Genomic DNA, 25,342 nt, shown 5'->3' on the forward strand with positions numbered 1-25,342 from the left:
TATTTTAATATTTTCTTGAAACTCCCTTTGTGTTTTTAGTTTTATCATTGTTGTGCAGAGTTAGTATTGCCCGTGTGTTTAAGTTTAGCCCACTTTATTTCTGTAGAACCCCTGGTTTAATTTAATGTTGTTTTTTTAAGGCAGGCTGTGTGAATACTTTGTAAACAGGCTATTTTTGAATGCTGCCATAATAGTTTTTTTTTTTTTTTTTTTAGGGGTAGCAGCAGCAGTGGTGTTTATTTTTGAGGGTATTTAATTTAGAGGTCGTTCGGCTACAACCTGCTCACAGTGTGCAAAATGGAGTTTCTTTCTGAGTTACGCGTGTAGAGATATGATTTATAACCGCCCATACATATCAAAATATTATCCAAAATATTTTAACCTTATATACATTAGAAATAAAATTATTTTAATATTCATTCAACCGGATTATAAAAATACAAATGCGCCAGAAAACGTGTAAACAAAAAGACCAATTTTCCATATGTAAAGTAAAAATAGGCTAATGGATATGTAAAAGAACAAGTTCTATTGAAATAAATGACACATAAGAACCGCTGCTGACAGAAAAAGGGGTTCCCTGTTCTACTCCCTGTTCTACTCCACAGCTCAGATGTTTACTAGGAGAAAGAATGAAAACAAACACTTTTCTCATGTAACTCTTTCGGGGCCACTCATTGGCTCTCTGTAGATGTCAATCAAATAGGGGCGGTGTCAGCTGACAAATGATACTTCCAGTAAGTGCTCACATGCTGTACAACACAGAGAGTCAGCAGGCTGTGCGGGACGGAGGGACATCTGCGCGGCTGGATACCAAAAACAAAGCAGCGGGTCAACACATTTACACAACTTTTTCACTTGAAAGCTCGTTTTACAAACCCACTTTTCGTCATTGTCGAGCCACACTTGTACCGGCTTGGGATGTAATGTCAGTGTAGAGTTTGCGCCCAGGCGGAGCATTTTTTCCCGGACAGATTTATTGTGTGTTCATCCTCATTTCAAAGGAGAAGTTAGTTGCTACTTTTCGTCAAGAGGATTTGTCCCATTTACATGACATTGTAACACTTGGCTCCGTCACCTCTTGACCATGGCGGAAGCGGCCCAGCAGCCACACCTGGTAGAAATCGACCCAGATTTTGAGCCCCTCTCTCGGCCCCGGTCGTGCACTTGGCCCTTGCACCGGCCGGAGATCATCAACCCGGGTGACTCCAACACGTCCTCGCCGGTTCCATCTGTGAAGCAGGAGCCCGCCGGTAACACCGAGTTTATCAACAACCTGAGCCTGCTGGAGGAGAGCGAGGACTTTACGGACCAGAAGCCTGTCATCCTGTGCCCTGATTTCCAGTGTCAGGAGAACTGCATCCACCAGCAACCCGCACAACAACAACAACAACAACATCAGCAGCAACATCAGCAGCATCAGCAGCAGCACTCGAACCCGCAACTCCCGCAGCAGCAGGTGCCCCTGCTCTCCAACCCAGTCGGCTCGGCGGCCGCGGCCGCAGCTGCCGCCGCAGCCCAGAGGAAGAGCAGCTCCTCCCGGCGAAACGCATGGGGGAATATGTCATATGCAGACCTAATAACCAAAGCTATCGAAAGTTCTCCAGAGAACCGGCTAACTCTGTCTCAAATTTATGACTGGATGGTGAAGAGTGTGCCTTATTTCAAGGACAAAGGAGACAGTAACAGCTCTGCAGGATGGAAGGTACGTTTGTTTTTGTCTCTTTTGGTGCTTTTACAGGACTGCTACTTTAACATGACAATCTAATCCACCTATACCTGACCGTGAACAAAGTTTTCCAGTGATGAGGTTCGGTGTGTCTGTGGTAGTTAACAGTGGGTTTACAAGGACCTGCTATGTTTTTATCTCTTGTGGTATCACTGTAATACCCCCTTAGGGATTTGCAGTTTATCTGTGGTGTTTCATATTCAGTTTAATGTGACTCTATCATGCTTTTTGGTCAGGGTTGGCATCATCCATCGTAATCCACAGTGCTGTTACTGTTACTCTCTTTGGTCTCTCTCTAATCTCTTGCAGGGACTTCTGCTAATATTTGCTCAGCATCCTTACTTTCTTGTCACAAATGTTTCTACATAGATGAATGATCAGGCATAGGGCTAAGTAACTTTTAGGCTCATGGTCTTGTAAAACCACATCTCCCTTTTGTTTGCCATCCATAATTCAGTAAACTAGCCAAATACTAACATGACATTAGACAGTCACCTGATTTGTCCTTGCACTTTGTGATTTATATGAGTCTGCTGACTCAACAGGGTATTTTCTCTTTGCATTTTTGCTTCCCTGTGTGTATTGTTTAAAAATGCTTCATGTTCTGGCTAAGTACGACTGACGCAGCTCTCTTCTTTCTGTTGCAGTTTTAAAATGTATGGTAGATTAAGGCTAAATAGCAGTTTTCCATTTTAGAACTTGTGCCTTGAATGAAGCTGTGTTTGGGCTGTCTAAGTCATAAGGGAATACCAGAAGCATTCATGTGTCCTGGAAACTGTCCAAAAAGTTACACAAGAGGGGACTTAAAATTTCTGATGTGGTGTGACAGGCCCTCCCACTGAACACTATCGAAGGGCGTAAACCTCCCTTTGGAGACGCATAGTTTCAGTGGTGTCTGACATTAAATTAATGACAGTCTACTCTCCCAGTGGGAAATTGTATTGAGTCTGTAGTCACACAGTGAGAGATTTATTACAGCTTCTCTCTGTTATATGCTGTCTGGGTTGATGAAATATAAAGCTCTTGTAGAGCGTGTTTTTGTCTTCCTCTATCAGAACAAGCTCCCATGTTTGAGTCATGTTCCAAGAGATGGCACAATCATGTCAGTCACAAATGCCAGTGTGAATTTCTTTTTTTAGTCCTTAACCAAACCACTATAAAAAATAATAACAATTCAGAGCCAGCTGTCACATTTAGCTATAGTGTGGTTTTGCTTTTTTATGCATATTTTAAAGATGACTGAGCACAGATGGACCTTTTAGCAGCGCCCTGCTCCATATTCATCAATTCATCTTCAGTGTTTAAAAAAAGCACAAAACCTGTGTTGAACTGTCACACATAGTCCTGTCAGTCAAATTATTTGAGATTGAAAAAAAAAAAAAAAAAAAAAACCTTTCAGTGCACTGAAACCCATAGTAAACAAACCAGTCACTGGAATAATGTGTTGCCAGGGTAGTGATATTGTCTAAGTAGGATTCGTCCTTTTGAAAAAGCTACATTTCTCTTCCTTAATTCATCATGCACATTGTTAGTTAAAAAGGCTCAACATCTGTTTTGGTCTTTAGCTTGGTTATGATTTTTTTATGCAAGGTGCATTTAACTTAAAATGTGCTTTTCTGACCACTTCGTTAACTATTGTGCTAACATTTTTGCTTAAGAAGAGCAAAGATGTCGTTCTCCAATTAGCAGTGACTAACACTCCTCCCAGATATTTATGGCTGATGTGATGTGCTAATGTGGGAAATCAAACCCAAATACATCTGGATAAGGATCGAGCTAATTATTAGCAAGGTTGTACATGCTAACAAGGATTCAAGTAAAGAATCTATGGACAATGTGTGGTAAGGCAACACCTCAAAACACAAACGCCTACAAAGTGTTAGTCACAGAGTCTGAGTTTGCAGAGAAAGCAATCCAGCCTGGTATTGACTTCAACAGCTAGCACAATCCTTTGTTATTGTTAGTGAATAATTAAGCTTTTTGATGACAACAAAGACGGTTCATTATCAGAAGTTGTACCAGTGCCTTGATGACCATAAAACACAGCTCTGATCAACACTTTCTCAGTGGTTCACACTGCAGTGTAATTAGTAAGGTATTACATAGAAGAGTGTAGTTAAGACAAATGACTATGAGTTAGTTGTCTTCAGCATTGTTACCTACAACAGTAAAATGTTTACATTTTGTATAGCACGCTACAGAGCCACAGTGACAAAGACTGTGAACATGTCTTTGTGTCTTCATTAATTCTTCTAAACAAACAGTGAAGTTTCTTGCCATCGTTCCAGCCTTTAACAGTTTTTTGTATGATTGGTGGGTTGGCGAGGGGCGCTGAGGCACCGCCTTGGCTCGCTGCTTATCCTGCCCTGTTGGGGGTGTAGGCTGAGTAATACTGTGGGAAAGCGAAGTGCCATTCACTGCTGCGAGGGGAGTTATTCATAGAGCTCCCCTTGGCTCCACACAGGGAGCTAACACACATTGTCTCTTCAGAGCAAGCTTACTTATGAGCTGTGCCTCACTGAGGAGAGAACGCCTCTGTGGAAAACCTGACAATGTAAAATGGTAATTTTGCAACCAGCCATGTGGTTTTTGTTGCGTTGTTTTGGTCTTTTGATGTAAAAATACTTTCCAGAGAGCCTAATTAATGAATCAGCAATTAACTCTTTCATTCTCTCCATTTAAAATGTACCATTCTTACAGTGATTAATCAATTTTTCGTAATTCTCTAATGTTGCTTTTTCTTTTCTGACTGCCGTGTAATAGTTCTTCTCAACTGAAATGACATCACCGATTGGAAACATGAAAATATGTAATGTGTATATATGTAGTCACAGATGCTGGCAGGCTACAAGGATGCCAGGTTTGCAAAATGGCTCTAGATAGTTATACAAAATAATTCAAACACACCTTTCAGTGAACCCTCAGAATGAGCACATGGTTTATGGAAATAGTGTGTTAATTGACTGGTTGGCTGTTAAGTAATTTACACACTGAGGTTTTTGGTGTCTTCTTTTGTCCAGTAGGATATAGATCACAGTGACACAAGTTGCAGCACAGATGCATGTATCTAGGCACCAGTGACACTTTCAAATATTGGTTGTAATTTACTGTTGGTTCTATCTTTTTGAGGTTGCCAAGGATTGTTTCTCCATGTGACTGCCTCTTAGCACCGTCTCTGAAGTAAACTGACTTAAGCTTATAAAGTTTTTATCAGTCTATGATTAAAGCTGCCAGCTCTAGAACTGTTTGAGGCTGTTTCACAGTGTTGCTGATCCTCTAGAGTTGGTCGTGTCTGAACTGAGTCATGACAACCTCCACACTTGTCAGGCCGTCTGTGACAGTGTGAATTTTGAGAACAGTTGTGCCAGGTGGGACCAGCATGGAGGAGTTCTCCAAGTGGACTAGACACTGGCCCTCACTCAGAACGCCATCCAACAGGAAGAAGAACAGATGGCACCAAACCTCTCTTTCGGGCAGGTTGTTTATTTCTTATATACTCCCTTCCCCAGCAGTAGTTGTTTTTTTTTTCTTTAATTCATTTCATAAATTACTTTTAATGTTAAATAGTTTCAGACTGCATCATATTTACATACATTACTATAGTACAACATGCACACATCCCACCGGCCAAAAATCTGTTCTTTCCTGTATTTCTCTACTATACACACGTCACCACAGGATAAATATTTGGTTTCAGTTGGTGGACCTGGATGTTTCAGGTGCGCTTTGATGTCAGTATCGAGATCAATTCTGTCATAGGTTTTCTCTGTACATGCTGCTCTCTTGACCTGAAATTCCTCAGCCTACATTGGTAAACACTCCCACAGATCTCAAAACAAACTGTGCCGGAGCAGGCAAACATGTAGACCTGAGCAGATTGTACAGCAAGTGACACAAGGGTCAATACCAGGTAAATGCACCCATTGACTTCAGTCCCTCTTAGTCTAACAGTAAGTACTGTAGCGATCACTGAAAGGAAAGGCTGTTATTATATTGTAGTAGGTAGGGATATAAGTGTGAGGGATCTGTGCATCTTGGAATACAGTAGCAGCATCTAAATTTGATGAGGCCGTTCTGAGAAAATGACAGCCCAGGATTATGATTTTCACTGAAATACAGAAGCTGTGACTTAAGTAATTATAATCCCGAGTGAGCACAAAGCTGGTTGCACTATGTCGCCAATTGCGAACTGCTTGTTTCTCTGGATCTGAATGTGCATCAGTTGGACAGCAAGCTGGATAGAACAGCATTCCTCCTGTATCCACTGGTTCAGCACACACACACATACACACATACACACACACACACACACACACACACACACACACACCTCTCACCCTCCTGAGGCAGTCGAGGCGTCCCATCTTGGCATTGCCCCAAGACATGAGGGGCAGCTGTGTTTCTCAGGCAAAGAGCTGGAGGAGCTCTCCTCACCCTCCTCCCCATTTCCTGCCTGCGCTGCCTGCCTCTACAGTCCTAGTTTTCTGCCTTTTCTGCCAGGCCATACTTAATGTTTTTAAGGGCTACTGAACCCCACCCCCCTCGGTCAAAGCCCAAGGAGCCAAGTGCTTAAAGTCTTCAGGGAAAAATTAAGAGATAAAGAGAGCGAGAGCAGCAAAGACCCATAATGCTCTAAGTTCAGGCTGGGTGACACTTGTTAGGAGTTGCATAACAAGACATTTACTGGAATCAGGGAGCCGCAGGCCAAAGTCTGGTGCCACTGGTTAGTCAGCGGAACTGTGAGGCACTGTGTTAGAGATATGTGGGACGCTAGTCTGTGTGTGTGTGTGTGTGTGCACGCACATAACCTGGGCCTCATAATTAAAGCCCTGCTGCTGGCAGATGCACAGACACGATGGCAGACAGACAGGCCAACACAGGGAACATTCCAGCACTGGCTTTTATATCTTTTTTTATTGTGGCGTGATATTCTGCCTTTCTTTTTCTCCCCAGCTGATTTTAATCCAGGATCTCCTTACAACTGCCTTTCTTCTACTCTTTCCTTTTTCATACCACTTAGTGCTTTTGGTGTGCTGAATCACTGTGGCTGGCACACTGCAGGTGTTAAAAAGAAGCTGTGAGGTTGATGAACACTGAATGTTATTAATTAATCAGTGAATCATTATACCACTAATGAGTGAAAATGCTTATCACCACATCCAGAAACACCGTGACTCAGTTAAAGTTCAGAACCCTAATTTCTAATAATACAAAAGAAAAAAGAAGAAATGTCTGGCTGAATGTCTGAACCAGAAAATATTTTTCCATTTTATTTGATGAGCGACTTCTATAAGAATTTCTGCTGATGTTATTGACTAATTGTTCCAGCATAAGTAAAGTTTCTGGCTCAGCATGACCTAAAAATGTGAGGCAGATGAGTGAAAAATATTGTCATGTTAAAAGTGATGTAACTATGCTCATCCACACAGATTTGATTGAGCAACAGTGTGAGCAGCTAGTAGCCACACAGATTATTTCACAACCTCATGTTTTCCTTCTGTCCTGCTCCACATTTGTTTACCTCTCAGCCCGGCATTATTACTCTCTGTTGTTGTTTCTTCTTCCCTCTTACTAAGAGACATTTTTGGGATGTAAACACTGAAACCAACCTCAACAGAGTGAAATGAAAGAGTCAGGAAAGCAGGTCAGTGTGGCACAGCAGGGATATCACATGGTGTTGTTTATGTGTGTGTTTGGTACATGTGTGTTTATTTATGGATCCATTCTGTAGCCATGAAGTCATATCACTTTAATGAGTATTGATGATTGATTCCATGTGCCGGTGCTGTCTGGGTCATTGTTTCATAGTAAACCTTTAACAGCATGTTGAGAATGCATTGGCAGAAGCTGTGAGACCCATACCACACAGGAGACCTTGTCTGACTTCATGTCTGTCTGTCTGTCTGTCTCTCTGGTTGCTAAAGTAGCTTTCACTGTTTGTAGTTCTGTCCCTGATTCTGTTAAGTCATTGGTCTTTTTGACCAGCTGCATTGCAGATGCAGTGATTTTGTATCTGTTCTCTTTGTTGCTCCACAAAATACAACAACAAAATAACTACATTGTCTGTGCGGGTGGACTGATAGTGCTTTTTGATGTTCTAGATGGTATGCTAAACATTATTGTCATGGTTTTTCTTGCTTCAAAAAATGTCTAGCTCCAAAAATCTCAGCCACCAATGAGAAATTCTAGGTAACTGAGAAAAAAACATTTTTTGCCTATAATTGGTGGTTGACAATGTAAAGAGAGAGAGGGAATGTAAGGAGAGAGAGTGAGAGGTATGATGGGAAAACAGGATGGCTGGGACTCAAAGCATGCAGATTGCAGTAATATTGTATGCACCTTATCTCTTAGGCGATCTAAAATCACTTCATGGCTATTAATATTAGTTGTAATGATGTTTTACCTGCCATAGCAGAAAAAAAAAATGGAATCCAAATACGTCAGTCGAGCATGGTCTATTAAACCGGTATGTTTCTGCAGCTGATGAGTAGTACCTGACTATATTATAAGTGATAAGTGATTTTCAGCCTCAGTGTCACAACTGGGGCGCCAGCCCCCCTGCAACCCTGGGTGTACCTGGATAAGCAGTAAATAATAGATGGAAGGATGTTACAGCTACTAACTTCACTTTTCCCTCACAGCGCTTTGTCTCACTGGAAAGGACCCAGGAAAGTCCCCATAAGGTGCTCCTTTCATTTAGTGAATTTAAATAAATCAGATCAAATGTGCACACGGGTGTTTCCACCCACCTCAGACACTGGCATCACAAACCTTCTGCCACAGTTTTGTTTTGTTAGTTCTTTTTTTGGCTGTAGACCAGAGGACAGACCCACTGTGAGTGTAGCATCCAGTAACTGCACAGGACAGAGGAAAGGTGCCCACACAAGCTCCTTTAGGCTAACATTGAAAGGCTAGAGATTTGACATCCAGCTCCATGGTCAGGTAAACAGTCAATTAAGATGAGTCAGAATGTTTTTCATGTGGTTTGGAAGTAGTAGAAGAGCACATGATAGTGTGTTATGGCAGTGGTTTTGCCCAGCCATCACAGTTTGTGTCACAGAATATGCTGTTGTATGTGCTGTCTGGTATCACAACTTCTCATTAGTCAAAAAAAAAAAAAAAAAAATTGGAAAAATGTCCTCTGGGGTTAACAGGAAGACCTCAGCATTGTTTTACGGTGAGAGAAGAGGAACTGTTTTCAGGATTTTAAATAATTTCACCATTCAAATGAGAAGTGAAAGCCCGCAACGCTTCTTCGCACATAAAGAATGTAAAGTCCCATCAAATTCTCATAGCTTTTGTGTGTGTGTGTGTGTGTGTGTGTGTGTGTGTGTGTGTGTGTGTGTGTGTGTGTGTGTGTGTGTGTGTGTGCGTGCGTGCGTACGTGCGCGTGCATGCGCGTGTGTGTGTGTGTGTGTGTGTGTATGTGTGTGTGAGTGAACTGGGTGCAGATACACAGGGAGTGAGCAAACGCTTTTACAGGACTGCTCACTGTTATGGACCCAAAACCACAGGCATTACCCAGAGCCGCATTGTTGTGCAATGCCCACCCTTGAGCGATTATGCACGGTGCCTGTCAGACTGGCCCGGCATTATCACATAATCATACATGCATTCAGGCCCCATATAATACAAAAGAACACTTTCTGGAGTTCTGTAGCAGACTGGCATGGGTGGAAATTTAAATGTACACTTAAAGCAAAAGTGCTGTTATGACTTTGTGTCAGACAGTGGGTTCCCTGCTTCTATTGGCACAGGAAGTAATCATTTGTATTGAGGTGAAAGCGCATAGCAGTGTAACCGAATCATGTTCAGGAGTGTTGAATTTTGATTTACATTGGTGTTTCTACGTTAGAGCACCATTGTCTGTGTCCTATCATGTAGTAATGTAGGGTTTTGAGGGTGGCATCTTTGGTGTGGCTGCCCATTCTGGGTGTCGCATTCCAGGAAATGCAGCAGTGCCAGTCAGGCACAATTGGTTACAGTTATGTTAACCAATTGTGGACTCATTTCCCTCTCATTCATGTTCTGTTTGAAGCAATTGAGAAGTGAGAAAAAATAAGGTAATCTCTAGTTGTTGAAAGCACTGTTTTTTTTGTGTAAAGAAACCAGAATAATTATTTGGATGTTTAAAGACAAGTCATTTGGGATTTTTTTCTGTTCAGTCTTGACATGCAATGATTATTTCTGACTTTTAACAAAATATCAACAAAGTAGAAAAAAATTCAAATTCAGTAATATGAGATAAATGAAACTGTTTGTTGGATTGTATGTTGGATTTGTGCATACATATCCCACATATTCTAATCTGCAAGCTTACCTATTTCCTCAATTGTTCTCTTAAGGACAATAAAGAAGAAAAATAATTTTAGGCATGCTAGAAGCTCAGAAAAATATTAATTTATCATCACACAAACTGAAAAAAGTGGTTGTTTGTCATTACAGAATCTGTCTAATATATTACTTATATTTTCTTTGAGTTCAACAACTTCTACTTGTCTGCACTGATTCCATGGATAATCTAATTTCTAGTATGGATTTATTGCTTTCTTCCTTCACCTGCTGCTCTGCCTTTTAAGAGATGCGAATTTCAACCTGACAGGAAGTGGGTGCTTGTAAGCAGTTCAAGGTGTGCAATAGCACGGTAGTGATATCATCATGGAGAGGAAGTAACACAGAGCATGATGCCAGTTCAGTAGCTTCTTCCTCTTCCAGTCTTTCCTTCATTTTCTATTATTCCTCTTTACACCACACAGAGCTAGGAAATAAGTTTGTTATTGATTATCAGCCCTTTTTATGGTCATTGTAATTTCTCAAAATACTCAAATTGACATGTTGTAGTTCAAGCAATACACTCTGTGACTTAAAAATGTGGTAACGATTTCATTCAAGTAGAGGGCAGGTAGATGCTGGAGCGATGCTTTGGCTTACTTGTGTGCAGTTCCTGTCCTGACCTGTACTGATGTCAGCTTGATAGTGGCCACTCCAATTGGAATGCCAAGCCCAGGTCTTGGTGTCCCGGTTTAATTTAATCAGCATATCAACACAGTATAGTGAATGTGTTTCATCTAATGGTACTGGTTCAGTAGCAACAATGCTAAAAACAAGGGCAGTAACTGTAAAAACAAAGGTACTGAAGTTGAGAGAATTATTCTTACATAAACAGAATTTAGCATTTCAGTACATTAAAATATGCACAGTATTTTCAGGGTAGCCATGGTGACCACAAGAGCAGATTCACTATGTTACTTGTTCAGGTGAAGAAAGTCCATAGCACTTTTTCATTTAGATTTACATATATTTATTTATTGTGTGATGTGTCATTTTATTCCCATTTCATTCAGAACCTATGAAAGAAAATATTCTATGTGATAAACAGACCATAATGGTCCACTACATCTCTTAAAATTTCTTTTGTGTTCAGTTATTATGGCGCAGGGTGAGTCATGCTACTTTTCAAACTAGCAAAGAGTTAGTCTGACTTATGAATGGCTTCTAAGGAGAACTGAAATCATCAGCAACAGACAGCAAGAATATTTGAATCATTTTCCGTCTTGATTAAATAATTATTTAAACAAAGTGACTTGTAGCTGAGTCTCAAACAATAGAAGCAAATTACATCCTCACAGGGAAATAAAAATGTTTCTTCTTTTTAAGGGATGACTTGCTCATTTGTGACTTTAGGTTTTGACCTTAACATTAGTATCATGCCCTTTTGAGCAGAATTGTTTCATTTTGGTGACATTTTTGCTGCCTGTTTTACATTTCACTTTTGCACTCAGAGTTTCTTTTAATATTTCATGTTGATTTTTGCAAACCCCACTGCTGAATCCTATAAACAAGGACTCATGTTGCGTATAACATTATATTTAATATTTTTGTTTTCTACAATATTTAAAAGCACACTTATTTATCTCAGAACTATACAATGTAGTAAAATAACACATAAACGAAGTGTACCAAAGAGAAATCTTCTAAAATCTCTGACTGAAATCAACATCCAGCCATAAACACATCTCGGGGATATCATCATCTTTGCCAGGTTGAACTAGGATATCAGGCATATAAATATAACACCCTAAACACTCCTCCCTACTCTCCCTCCCACAGTGGGTCCAGCCTATGGATGCAGGGATGCACACACTGCATCTTTATCCAGGCAGAGCAGGCAACAGCCCAGCCACTCTGCTGATCAGAGGCGAAAAATATCCCTACTCTACAGACACAGCTCTGTGCATTTACAGACTCACATTGTGTTGCACATAGCAACACATGCACATATTTTAGCATGGTAAGCTTCAACAGCACAACCCAGTCCCTGTGTGCACACATGAGTTGCGTGCTGCTTAAGTCTGAGTCATGAAATCAGCAAGCACAAAGGAGAACTCAGCATGTAAACACCAAGCTGTGCTAGCTGTTAACATGCTGCTGGGATGTTATTTTAAAATGCATGATGCAGTTGTCATAAACAAAATACAAAATGTAATGGCAATCAGTCACACTCGCACCATGTTCTCTAATGTGTGATAACATTAACATTTGTCTTTAATACAAGTAATGTACATGTGCCTGCTTTCACTCAAAAATGAAACAGAAATTTTTCAAACTCTTTCCATTCAGAACCTCTGGATTGTAAATAGGTACAAATGTTTTATAATGTTAATTATTTGCCTTTGAGAGTTGTACCTAAAGTTGGAAGCACTGAAAGGGTTTCAAGTATCATTAGAAGTGTGAACATTAAAGGAAGTTGAAGCATCATCTGAAGAGAGTGGTGAAGACTGTTAGTTGAAGGTTTAAACAAAACCTTTAATAATTAGTTTGTACTTATAGTTTGCTTTGTGTTATTCATTCTGTAATAAATTTGTACAATAATAAGACCATCTCATTACATGTGGTAACATCAACATCACAACATTTCCTGAACAAATGTTCCACTTAATGCAAAGGGAAATTGAAAATTTGGCCATTGTTATGAATTAAGAGACACTTATGACTGTCTGACTTGCTTAGCCAGTAGTTTAAAGATTGAATATATGGTTTCTTACTCACTACTTATGCCAAAATTTCTTTCGGAATGATTTGTCCAAATGTCAACACTTGGCCATACTTCAGGAAATAGCAGCTTTTTTATTATTCTCTCACCAAGTTCTGTTTGTTTTGGATCCATAATGAATAAATCCTAAGAGGGGAACTGTTTCTAAGATGCTGATCATTTTCTAAGATGATTTGTGTTCCATTGTAATGCTGGTGGAAAAACCTACCTGGAAAAGGTAGGTTTCCTTTCCTTTTTCCTCTGATATTGCCCAGTCAGGCTGCAGAGTTTTGATTAGGAAGTAGTGGCTCTTGAACTCACTGATTTCTTCAGCTAGTACCATACATGGTACCTATGAGGGGTTCATTCTTCAATGTTTTGCATAGAAACCAGAGGCATCAGTGGGATCAGTATCAGGACTGTCCAGCTCTTCCTGTGTGGATACAATGTGGCAGGAAGTTCACTAATAGCCCCTCCACTCCACCACTTGTCTCACACTATCATACAGTGATGGAAGATCGTAGGGTGTCAGCGGCTTTGCTGCTTCTCACCATATGCCTTATACCACTCACGGACAGTTTATCATCTGTCTGCAGCATTTATGAGACTGATCAGTCTTCAACTTAACCAATCACATACACTCAGGATTCCAAGTTCAGCTGTGTGTGTGTTTAGGGGAGGGCAGTTGGTTGCACTCAAATTCCTTACAGAGGATTGTGAAAAGGAGGTCCTGCCAAGAGGCCGTCAGTAAATACATTTGCAGACAGATTTGTTTCTGCATGACTTGTGTTTTCTGCACTTTACAATGGTCATATAAGTCAGCATCTGACAATGACCGTTTTGAAGAAGTACTCTCCTGGAAGTCAGAGTGCTACTTGAGCTCATAGAACTCTAAAGTGAATTTAAGAAGCACCACACTGAGCACTGTGTGTCTGGGCCCCCTCTCTCCCGTCTCTTTGCCAAATTGAGTTATTGGAAGTTGACGTCACTGGGTGAGAAAAGGGACCCTTTTTTACTGCAGTACGAGTGTGCGATCAGCTGTGGCCACTAGTGTACGTGCATGATGTCCCAGAGGAGCAGGCAAAAAGGACAAGGGAGGAATAGAAGACTGAGAGGGGGCGGGATGGAGGGAGAGGGCAGAAAACAACCTATTTCTGGCTTGAACCATATCCTAGGGTCAGCCTCCATTTTTAATCTGAGACGTTTTTTTTTTTAAACAGAAATTGTGGTAGAAAAGATTTCTTTTTATATCGCTGCTAACAGTGACATGTCTATGCTTTCCTGACCAGTCAAACCTGAGGCGCTGTGCTGTGTTGCTTGCTGCTACACAACATTGATGACAACAATAATTTCCTTTCTCTGGACTGTTTTAATGAAAACGAGGGTGTAAATAATAAAAAAGAGGCCCGAGGCTTTACATTTCCTGTGCTCTGCTTTTTTATTTCCACTGCCTTTTATGATCATTGCTGTATTGACTTTAGTAAATAGGTCAACGATTATCACTGGTCAGTTCAATATTGATGCTGATGATAACTTATCAAACAGCAAACACATGAAGTCATCACAGTCTATTCACATTGCTTTGTGAATGTGGTAATGTGAAGGTGTATTGCTTTATTTATGTGTGTGTGTATGTGTGTGTTTCTGATAGACAGTTTCCTTTAATGTCAAATAAAACACAACGCTAAAACACTCTGTAGAAAAATATTTCCAGCAGCTAGATACAATTTTTTTTACAACTTACACTATCACACCAATGACTAAATATCCCATGACACAGCAAATGAAGACATACTTTACAACTGTAGGTGCAGACACTTGCAAGTTCAATTTAATCTTGTCTTTATTGACAATTGTGGTCCAATAAATCAGGAAGCCCCTCATTAAGAAACTAGGCAGAAATCCTCCAGAAAAAAAACTAATTAAATTGGACTTATGGCTGTTTGAGTTCTACAGCTTTAAACCCATGTAATTATTGTACATGGTTTAAAATTCTTTGATATTAGTGCCAATATCTGAGATAGTTTATGTGAAGCACAATGTGTCACCTTTAGTGAACCTACTTTCATAATCTAATGGTTGTAATACTAAATGCATGACACAGGGGAAAAACCTGCTGTGACTGTATCTTTTGATGACTTTGTGATCCCTGTGAGTGATAGTTCCCCAACACTTGTCAACCCGCCATCTCACCTGGAGCTGTGTGCTCAGCCCCATGCTGTTCTTAAGCAGCAGACCTGCTGAGCTGGTGTTAGGCTAATAACTGGTTTACACGTTTTCTATCTTAATCACACTGTTCTAAGTCAGCCAGCCTCAGCACAAACCTCCAGACATGACCAATCTGCAGCATTAGGGCTATTTACTTAGGCTGTTAGAATTGGTGCACTACATACCCTATAGCTTGTCCTCTTTGCCACCACAGACATTACACAGAAAATAGCTAGTTAAAGTACAAGAACACGCCTAGTGTTACAGCTGAAACATGGGTAATGGAAGGTGAAAAGAGCCTGTTCAGGACAGCACCAGGTCTCTAATGAGTTCAATGGAAATAGTGCAGTGAAACCACATTTTTTCACATTCATCAGTTCTATATCTCTGGTAAATGCGTGTGAAACTGTTCAGAGGGCTGCTTGTGCTGTGAGTTCGCATCTGCACGGTTTAACTCACTAAGGAGGGAGCATTGCTGCAGACACTTTATACATATATAGCTGTATAGGCTTTGCAATTGAGGTTTCACTTGTGGCTTTACTTGATTCAAAGCAGCCCTGCATGTAGGTGGTGTTGCACACTTCTGGGGATTTTTTCATTAGACGACTTGACATTTGAACAGTTCTAAGAGTGTTAGCACCTCAGTCAGTGTGCCAGCAGCTGTCTGACACACTGTCTCCAGTTTTCTGCAGATACTCTGCAAGTGAAAGTTTGGAGAAGAGGGGAGAAGGAGGGGAAAGGAAAAGAGAAGAGGTGAGGAGAAGGAAGGAAACCAGAGAGAAAAAGGAAGGAAACAAGATGCAGAGAGCAAAGCAGAGGACAAAGTAGGAAGTCAGAGGAGGAGTAAACAGAAGAGATACATTGAGTAGGAAAGAGGTGAGAAAACACAAGACAATTTGAGAAGGAGGTGAAACTAAAAAAAGGCAAAAGGAAATAAAAAGAAGACAAGGAAGGAGAGAAGGAAAGTGATGTTCACAACACTGTGGCCTTTCAGCAAAGCTGCCAATAGTTTGAACCAGCACAGAGTGTTCTTTGCTGATCATTTTGTCACACATAACCTAACCTTTTTTATGTCTTAATCAGCCTACACTCAAAACACATTCTCTTGCTCTCTTTCTCTCTCAAACACGCACACACACATTACCATACTGCAGCCATGTATTGAGTCATGACATACCCAGTCATATAATTCAGTTTCACATGATGAAATTAATATTACTCTCATTTAATAAATATAATGTGGCATCAGGGATTAGTGCCAGTTGCTAAACATAAACTCTGGCAGCGTGGGGGTGGAGCTAAATCTGTGGTGTCCACTTGGCTCACAACGCTGCGGCTTCACATTCCATGCCTTTTTCTCTGCCTCACGACCGCTGTGTTTCCTGAGAGGCAGGAAGTCAGCTCTGTTTCCTGTCAGAATCCTCTTTCATGTGGTCACTTCCTCGTGTTTTGCCAGCACTGCTCTGTTCTGTTGATGATAGAGGTGGTCTCCTCGTGGTGAGTTCAGGCAGAGCCGATAAAAACCTTTTGTTTGTTTATTTTTTAAATGAACTCTGGTTACATGAATTAGCTTAGAAACAGTAATGTTTGGTTACTGCCTGATTTCACAAAATTTGTGATAATTACATTCATCAATGGAAACAAAAAGGTTTTCATTCGTGTTTAAACAATATACTACTGCAAGACCTGTTAATGTGTTGTCATTTGAAATGCAGGCTACCGTGTCTTTACACAATCTTTTATTTCCCAAACTTTCTCCGTTGTTTTGTAGCATATTTTTGTGGGAAGAAACAAAACTTTACTTTTGAAATGGGTCAGTATTATTGTTGTATTGTTTTACAACATGAAGTAGGAATGTCCTCCAACAAAGGTAAACAGAGTTCAGTTCTGTGAAATTGTGGATTTTGTAACCTTGCTGAGGAATGTTGATTGTGATGGCTGCCTGGCTGGGAATCCTGCCTTTACTGTTTCCTAAGAGATACTAACAAGTTGCCTGTGATTACGATTGAACTTTGCACGCAGTGATTAGGTGGAATGTTGATTCCTGTGCTCTGCATCCAGAGATAAATGAGTGTCACATACAGTCGCAGGATCCAGAAGAAATCTTAATTTGTGAACAATCAAATATATTAAAAAGAAAAGTACTTTAAAATGTAGAAAACAGTGTGTGTGTGTGTTCATGTGCGTGTGTTTATCTCCATCGCGTGTGTTTTCAAACCACGATATCACTGGCTGCAGTGGAGTGAGAAACAAAATCAAAACCATACTGCACTGCTGTTTGTCGTACTGCCATTCCACTGAAAACATGAGCTGGCACTCACACACAACAACACATACACGCGCACAGGGAGAGACGAGGCTTTTCCATTGGCCCCACCAGAGAACCACAGCCACACTCCCCACATGGCACATTGAGTTCTACCAAGTTCTGGTATTTCCCATCAGAACAGTTTTGTAACCATTCACTTGTACTCCTTCTCTGCCATTGAAACTTTTAATCTGGTTTTCAAATGTTCCTGATCATGATGACACTGTACTGACCGTGAAATAAGTGAAAATAGAAGCAAAGCCTCAGAAGTGGAGACTTTAGCTGCAAGTTTCTCCTTCCTGTCATCAAGATGATATAGGGCTGTAACAGGACATCTCGGCGTCTGCTCTCACATTGCAGTCATTCCTTGCTGCAGCACAGCTGAAATTACCAGCATCTTAGCGGTCATGGGAAACAGAGGCTCATGACCAGACCTTGCTCCTCGTCTTCTGTTATACCTACCGCTATGCAGGAGGAGGGGAGCAGAAAAGCATTTGCTAGTCTAACAAGGGAAGGGCTGTAACAACCCTTAGGTCATGCAAACTAGCCTGAGAGTAATGGCGGTAAATTCATTTAATTCTGAGGCAATGTCATTAATTTCTGAAGGGTTGGTGTTCAGGGGGGATAAGGTCCAGTTTTGGGGAGAGTTACATAAAAAAGTGGATCCAAAAGAGGATATATTAAAGAAAAATGTTAGGCAGAATGAGAAAGAGGGTGTTGCGGGGGAAATGAAAGGACACAGGATGTGACAGAGCAGACTAGTAAATTGATCAGCTAATGGTCAGAAAATTAGCAGCAGCAATTCCACTAATTGTTTAAAGTGGACCACTGTGAATTTTACCCATGGTGGTCAGTTTAATTGTTATAATGACTCTTACTCAGCCTATGAAATGCCTGTATCTGGGTCTTCTGTGGGTACTGGGGAGAGCTTCTCTGAGTTTGGGAAAATAATAAGTTCCCCTAAAAGGTACTTATGGAAGCGAGATACTAAATGGCTGGAGTAGCCTTTTAATCTTGAAGATTTCATTTCAAGTCTCAAGTTTGTTATTTCTAGCTTTTCAAATGCAAGAATGCTGCTTTTCTCTGTTTTATATCACTGTAAATTGAATATCTTTAAACTGCTGGGCAAAACAAGCTATTTTAAGAGACCACCTGGATTATGATTTCTTACTATTTTTGGGAATTGTATAGACTAAACTCAGAAGTTAACCAACAATGAAAGCACAGTGGTGTGTGTTAGAGCAGGATGAGATTTAGGAGTGACGAGAAGTCATGGTAGAAATGAAGAGAAGGGGAGGTAGAGCAGAGGGCAGCCAGATGTGAGTAGTGACTCACAGCAGGAACAAGCTTGATGACGTTAGCCACTATGCACGCTAAGCTCTGTGTGTGCGTGTATGAGTGTGTGTGTGCGCCAGGAGTTCCAGCCTTTCTTCCAAAACAGCAAGCTGTACGCATGCACAGTAATGGCTGTCTAAGGCTCATTACTTCATGTTATGGCCCAGACACAAAACGAGCTGGGCCATAGCAGAGCGAGAGTGTAAATTATTCTCTGAGGGTAAATATGTCACTTAAAAGACAGTTTAGACTGAGTTAGAGTTTGAAAATCATAACAGGCTGAAAAACAAGTGCTGAATAACATGAAAGACCCAGTACAGTAGCAGTTCCAGTAAAGCAGGACAGGTGTAGTGGCTCACTTTCTGTGGTTTGCTTAGTTTGCCCAATATTCTCGCTCTTTTGTTTGCTGTGTTTTAATAATGCCCCACTTGCTTCCTGCACAAAAATTAGTTTTTCCACTGGGGTGTCACCAAGCAACGTTAGAGCGCAGTATTAATGCGTCGGTAAGGAGAAAAGATTAGTCTGTTTCCTCCCTTTGATTCTGTTCTGATTTGGACAAAACATATGGTAGGTGGAACGTGTGTGTTGGTATAATGGTGTTTTACAGTAAGTCGTCTATTTCTGAAATAAAGGCCCACATGTACAGTGTATTTGGAGATGAGAGTGTCTGCATTAAGTCCTCACTCTGTTCAGGGTGTGTTGCTCATGGAGTAAACTTGACACCTATTGTTTATGTCTATTTGTGCACGTGTTTCTTTGATTAGCAAATGACATTAAATTGTTGAGTGACCTAAAAAAAACTCCTTTCTCTCCCATAAGTCAGCTCTTAAGCCGAGCATATTTTTAAAAGAGAACCACCTGTAAGGAGGGATTTGCACTTGTATGCCATAGCAGATCTGAGGCGTTTGGGAAAAGGGCAAACAAAATTCTTTCCCTTTTGTCTGTTCCTTACCCAGCTTTTATCTTTATCTTTTTTTTTTTTTTTTTTTTTTACTCTTCCCCAGAACTCCATTAGACACAACCTGTCGCTTCATAGCCGCTTTGTTCGTGTCCAGAATGAGGGGACAGGGAAGAGCTCATGGTGGATGTTAAACCCAGAGGGTGGGAAGAGTGGCAAGTCACCGCGACGCAGAGCAGCCTCTATGGACAACAACAGCAAGTTCACCAAGAGCAGAGGAAGAGCAGCTAAGAAAAAAGTAAACAAATAAAGAATCCATCTGCTCAGAAATGTCATTTTTGAACCATACATTTTTACTTTTTCTCAGTGTCTCGTTACTTGTTTCTCAGGTTGCAATATAACAGTCTTGTGAACAGCAGTCACAAAACATGCGTGCGTTAATTGCATATCAAAAAATAATTGTGTTAATAAGAATTTGCATAAACTTTATATCACGTTAACTTTGACAGCACTAGTTCTTATATAAAAGCAAATCATTTTAATATTATTTTGCTAAATGTTGTACATTTTCACATATTCAATGATTTGCCATTCTCAAGATCAAATTCTAAATATGGCATCTATTTTGGAATTTCACTTTGTTAGATACCTAGCCCTGTGTTTTGTTTCCAGTGGTTTTTGCTCTAAGCATGTTATACTTACTGTCTCTGGCACAAAAGCTATGTCTGTTCATTGATTCACAGTCTCCCTGTCTCCCCACAGCTGTCCCTCCAGGGCGGCCCTGACGGAGGCGCAGACAGCCCAGGCTCCTATTCTAAGTGGCCTGGCAGCCCCAACTCCCACAGTAATGAGGACTTAGATGCATGGAGTAGCTTCAGACCTCGTACCAGCTCCAATGCTAGCACTCTGAGTGGCCGCCTCTCACCTTTCATGCCTGAGGATGATCTTGGCGAGGCCGACGTACATATGGGCTATCCAGGAGCCTCTGGGGCAAAAATGACAGCCACTCTGCCCAGCCTTACAGAGATGACTAGCTCTCTGGGACACAGTTCTGAGAATGTCATGGAGAACCTTCTGGACAACCTGAACTTGCTCTCACCTAATAACTCTCAGGTTGCAGGAGGGGCAACGACCCCTGGCTCCTCTCAGTCCTCCCCCTCTCCTATGATGCAGCCAAGCCCAGGGTACCCTGCTTACAGCTCCCCCAGCATGGCATCACAGCCTCAGCAGGAGTACCGCAAGTGTGTGTATGGCCAAGCAGGAATGAACACCCTTTCGTCCATGCCACTTCAGACACTGCCAGAGAGCAAGCCCAGCTTTGGGCCCAGTATGAACCAGTACAACTGCCCTGCAGGGCTTCTGAAGGAATTGCTGACATCAGATACAGACCAGCATGTAGAGCTCATGCCCTCAGTGGACACCGTTGTGTCTCAGTCCAGTGGAGGCTGCATGCTGCCACCGTACAGCAGCAGCCAGCATGTAGCTAAACTCATGGGAGGAGGGAACAGTCACCCGCACGGTCTCTCGCACACTCACCCCCACAATGTGCACAGCCAAGCCCCAGCCTCGTCACCAGCTATGAATGGCCGCTTGCTCATGTCTCTAAGCCACAGTGGGGGCACACGTTTGCCTACAGCCAAAAGTCCAATGCAGATGCCTTATGGCATCTCTAGTCACCTCAGTGGGGGAGGCATGCCAGGTGGCTTCTGCCCTCTCAACACCAATGGATATGGTCGGCCGGGCCTGCCACCACCCTTGCACCCAGAGAAGCTACCAAGCGACCTGGATGACATGTCAATTGAGAAGTTTGAGTTTGACATGGAGACGGTCCTCCATGACACTCTGATGGATGGGGACTCACTGGATTTCAACTTTGAGCCAATGGTGACCCAACAAGGTTTCCCCCACGGAGTGAAGACCACCACACACAGCTGGGTGTCAGGGTAGAAACTGTAGTGTGATCATCTGACTTGTTGCTGTTTGGTAAAGAACACAATCAATATGAGAGAAAAACGTCTTAGGATATTCAGTCTTAATCCTAATACCACCTGCAGTTTCTGTACCATCAACAGTTCTGTTTCAAGAATATTATTTGGATCACTTCACCAAACTAAGACTGGTTGTTATCACATCAACCATTGACGCCCCAGACTTGGTGATGATATCTGAATTATTTTTGAAATATAACAAATTCTGGACAAACTAAGTGCCAAACATTTTGCCTTAATATAGGAGCTAAACTGGCTCAGCACCTCTCTGGTTTACTCACATTGTTACAGATGCTATACCGTGGCTTTGTTTGCAATTTTTGCAAGTGACACTGCCAGCTACATCTCATTATCAGCAGCAGCAGTACGATCTGTAAAAGTTCACAAACTCATATCTCACTGTTTACTGTTTCCACAGTCAATTTTTTCTATGTACAGTGTAATGATAATTCATTACCACTACAGATGAATTATGAAGGTGATCTGGCTCATGGGTTTGTGGAATTAAATGATGTAAGCGCAAGACTTGATGTTTATTTTAACTCATCTTGTTTTTGCCTAAATGTACATAATGTCGTCTTATGGTCTGTACAATCAGGTCTCGTTGTGTATTTTCTGTAAATAGTGTTTACAAAACAAGCAAAAATCAAGGCAGCAGAAATGAGTTCACAGAGAAAACTGGATGAGATTCTTTTATAAGCACATGTCAAGTGGACAGATCTGTGCTCGAGAATCTATTTTAATCGGGCTGTAAAATGGTAATACACTTTCTCATTTCATGTACATACATTAAGAATGTATTTTAAAATTATGTAGTAGATGTTTACTAGAATTACTATATATTTGAAATCTAAATTATTTGTGGTTAATATAGATTTATGCTGGTGCATTACCTGCACTCAGACATCAGAATTGCTCTCAATCATTCGTCACTCTGATGTTTGTGGCAATAATACCACAGGGGCCTATTTATTGTGCCTAACAAAGTAGATATTGACTGCAAGCTTGAAGGGTTTAATATTGTAAATGTCTATGGTCCAGAAGATACTCAAATCCAGCAGTCTTGAAGAAAAGTACAGTGAATTCTTTATTTTCAGTTTTCTGCTTTCACCAGAAGAAAAGAGTGACTGTACATTGTTATCGTTAGGGTTTCCTGAAAACTTTGTGGCGCTGTGAATGTTAGAAGGTCAAGGTAGGTTGGTAGATAACGAATATTGTCAGTGCTACTGTTGTTATCACAGCAGACTGAGTCTAAGAACTGCCAGAGATTGTTGTTTAAGACACTGTGAGTAACCAGCCTGTTCCCCGTTCAGTTTTATTTTTTCTTTAGTATGATTGATGTTAAATTAGTACAGTATCATTCCCTTTTGTCCAGAAGAGCCCTCTGAAGCTGCCAATAGGATTAGCTTTTCTGCATTTAATAAGACTCTCTAGCCCTACTGCCTCGACCTATCTGTCTGTTTAAACATTTTATATGATGTAAATTTAACACATGAATTGATAGCTCCAATCATCTTTTTCATAACAAATCCATTTAATTTTTTTTAAGTTTCCCTAGAAAGCACTACTAAGTGTTACCTATCATATCTAGCTTGTATATTTGCATTTTATCACTTGCTTTTGCCACTGCTTGCTATAATAACAATGAGTTTGTCAGTCTGTCAGTGACGCGCTATGCAGAGTCACTTTGTGAAGGTGTTTGTAAACTTTGACTGCTTCTCAAGAAGTCGGCTGGTTTGGTGGCTGAAAGTCCAAGTGGCTTCAAGATAACTAACTACATCTGAAAACTGCCTATTGGACATTAATCTTCACTGATTTATCCAGAAACCACATTTATCAGTGGGGGTCCGATCGTGTGTTTTCCAAGCTGTTTCATTAGTTTAGGTGTTAGGTTGAAATGAACACCTACATACTCTGGACCAGTAGTAGCACATGATCTGACACTGCTGATATTGATTTAAATAAAGCCAGGATGCAGGGCAGGTAGGAAGAGTGAAAGGAAACTTAACATTTCAAAAGGCTCTGCAGAGAAGCCGTTAAAAAGCTGCTGTTTGGCTTTGGTGCCAGGTGTTGCCTTTTATTACCCAAACATGCCATAGTGTACTATAGCCAAATTTGCCTTTGAAGTAAGTGATATATTTACCATTTTTATCATGTGACAAGTTCAGAATTATATATATATTTGTGCCGGTCACTCAAGTCAGAATAAACTGTAATGAATCCATGTAGTCAGTGTCACAGGGTTCACTGTAAAAGATAGAGAGCTGTACTAAGTAAATTATATCTCTACAATTTTAAATGATTGAATCTATGCATTGTATTTCTTAATTATATGTTGCTATTGTTATATTTTCCTTTTCTTTTGAACTTATGACAGAGATATTTTATTGTAACATAGCGCTGTGAGATAATATGGTGTTGTCAAAACTCTTTCAGATAGTTATATGGGGAAAAAATGAAGTTTATTTAGAAAATAGATCATGCAGTGATTGATATGCTAAGCTTTTGTAAACTGACAATGTTGTATTTCTTGTATTTAGCAACAGTTTTTAGAAAATAGCACCAAAAAGTAAATTACTGAAAAAATTATAAAGATATATTGCATTTTTAAAGTGAAAAACAATATTTAGTCTGTTAGAGAAATCCTGCTCAGAGTGCAGATTCTGGACCAATTTTTGTAATTTTATGAGTAAAAAATATTGCACTTTTACTTACATTTTATAACAAAATGCTCCTCATAACAAGAGGAAGAGTACCCATTAAATATTTTAAAATAAAATCTGTTACATTTAACTTATACTGGCATACAGGAAAAAAATTGGAATTGTGCTGTGATTTGCAATCAATAAGAATATGTAACTTGTTCAATATTAATGTTTTAAGACCTGAATAAATGTACTTCTGTGTTAAAGATGTGCCAAATTTGTCATTCAGTGATAGTGTATGAATAAGTTATCAGCAATAATCTGGTACAAGCCAGTGTCGGAGATGGAGCTGTGGATGTAATCTGTCAGTATTTGCTGAAGACTGAGGTGAGATTGCCATCTCATCTCTGAAAGCTAATATTGGGATCTTTAAGCTTGACCTTTAGCTATACTGTAACCACGGATTAGTAAGTGGGGAAACAATCACATACCTCAATCCGGGCAGAATCGCATAATGGTCAAGTTTTTTTTCATGGCCTTTTTTCCTATGTAGGTTCCCAGAAAATAAACACAAGGCGTGGTCAGTAGCACTGAGGAGAAAGGACGGTGGGCCATGTGACTGCTCAGGTGTTTCCATCTTCTAGTTCAGGTTAAACAATGGTGATGACAAGATCTAGAAATCATGTCATACATATAATATTAACAAAAAATTTGTCTGTAAACATACATGACATATAAGCTATTTGTGTACCTGAGACACTGATCTATTTCAAGATTGCAAATGACTTCTGCAGGGCAGATGTGGTGGCAATGATGTCAGTGTCCTCATGCTGTAATGAATAGTCTGGAAGAGCAAACCCACCAAATGACTGAACAGATCCATTACAGCCACAAACAAGTGGAGTGCTGATAACACAGAGGTCCTCAAATGTTTTGAATGCAGTCTATACAAACAAAGAGAGTACACAATGGATATATTAATTTCAGACATCACTACTCCAGGCAAAAGACACCCAAGACATGAACCATGCAAATGTGAAACTTGCAGCAGATCCAGCTGCGGTTATGTTCATACAAGCAACTGCCTTATCATGCTGCAACTGCAGACAGAATTCATCCCATCACGTCTTTGCCTGTATGTTAATAACAGACCATGATGTTAGCTTGAAGAGGGGTCCTCGTTTTTTTCCTTATAGTCT

The 25,342-nt window shown here is 40.6% G+C and overlaps 1 protein-coding gene across 1 annotated transcript; it reads left to right on the forward strand.

Annotated features, from left to right (window-relative positions):
• The first annotated feature begins 769 nt into the window (after nt 1-769).
• foxo1a (forkhead box O1 a) lies at nt 770-24,411 on the forward strand. The gene is made up of 3 exons (XM_026321535.1): nt 770-1,705; nt 19,617-19,808; nt 20,273-24,411. Exons 1-3 carry the CDS (start codon nt 1,088-1,090, stop codon nt 21,455-21,457), a joined length of 1,995 nt encoding a protein of 664 aa, XP_026177320.1. The 5' UTR covers nt 770-1,087; the 3' UTR covers nt 21,458-24,411.
• The last annotated feature ends 931 nt before the right edge of the window (nt 24,412-25,342 follow it).

The sequence above is a fragment of the Mastacembelus armatus genome, chromosome 13, assembly GCF_900324485.2.
Source record: "Mastacembelus armatus chromosome 13, fMasArm1.2, whole genome shotgun sequence".
NCBI lineage: Eukaryota > Metazoa > Chordata > Actinopteri > Synbranchiformes > Mastacembelidae > Mastacembelus > Mastacembelus armatus.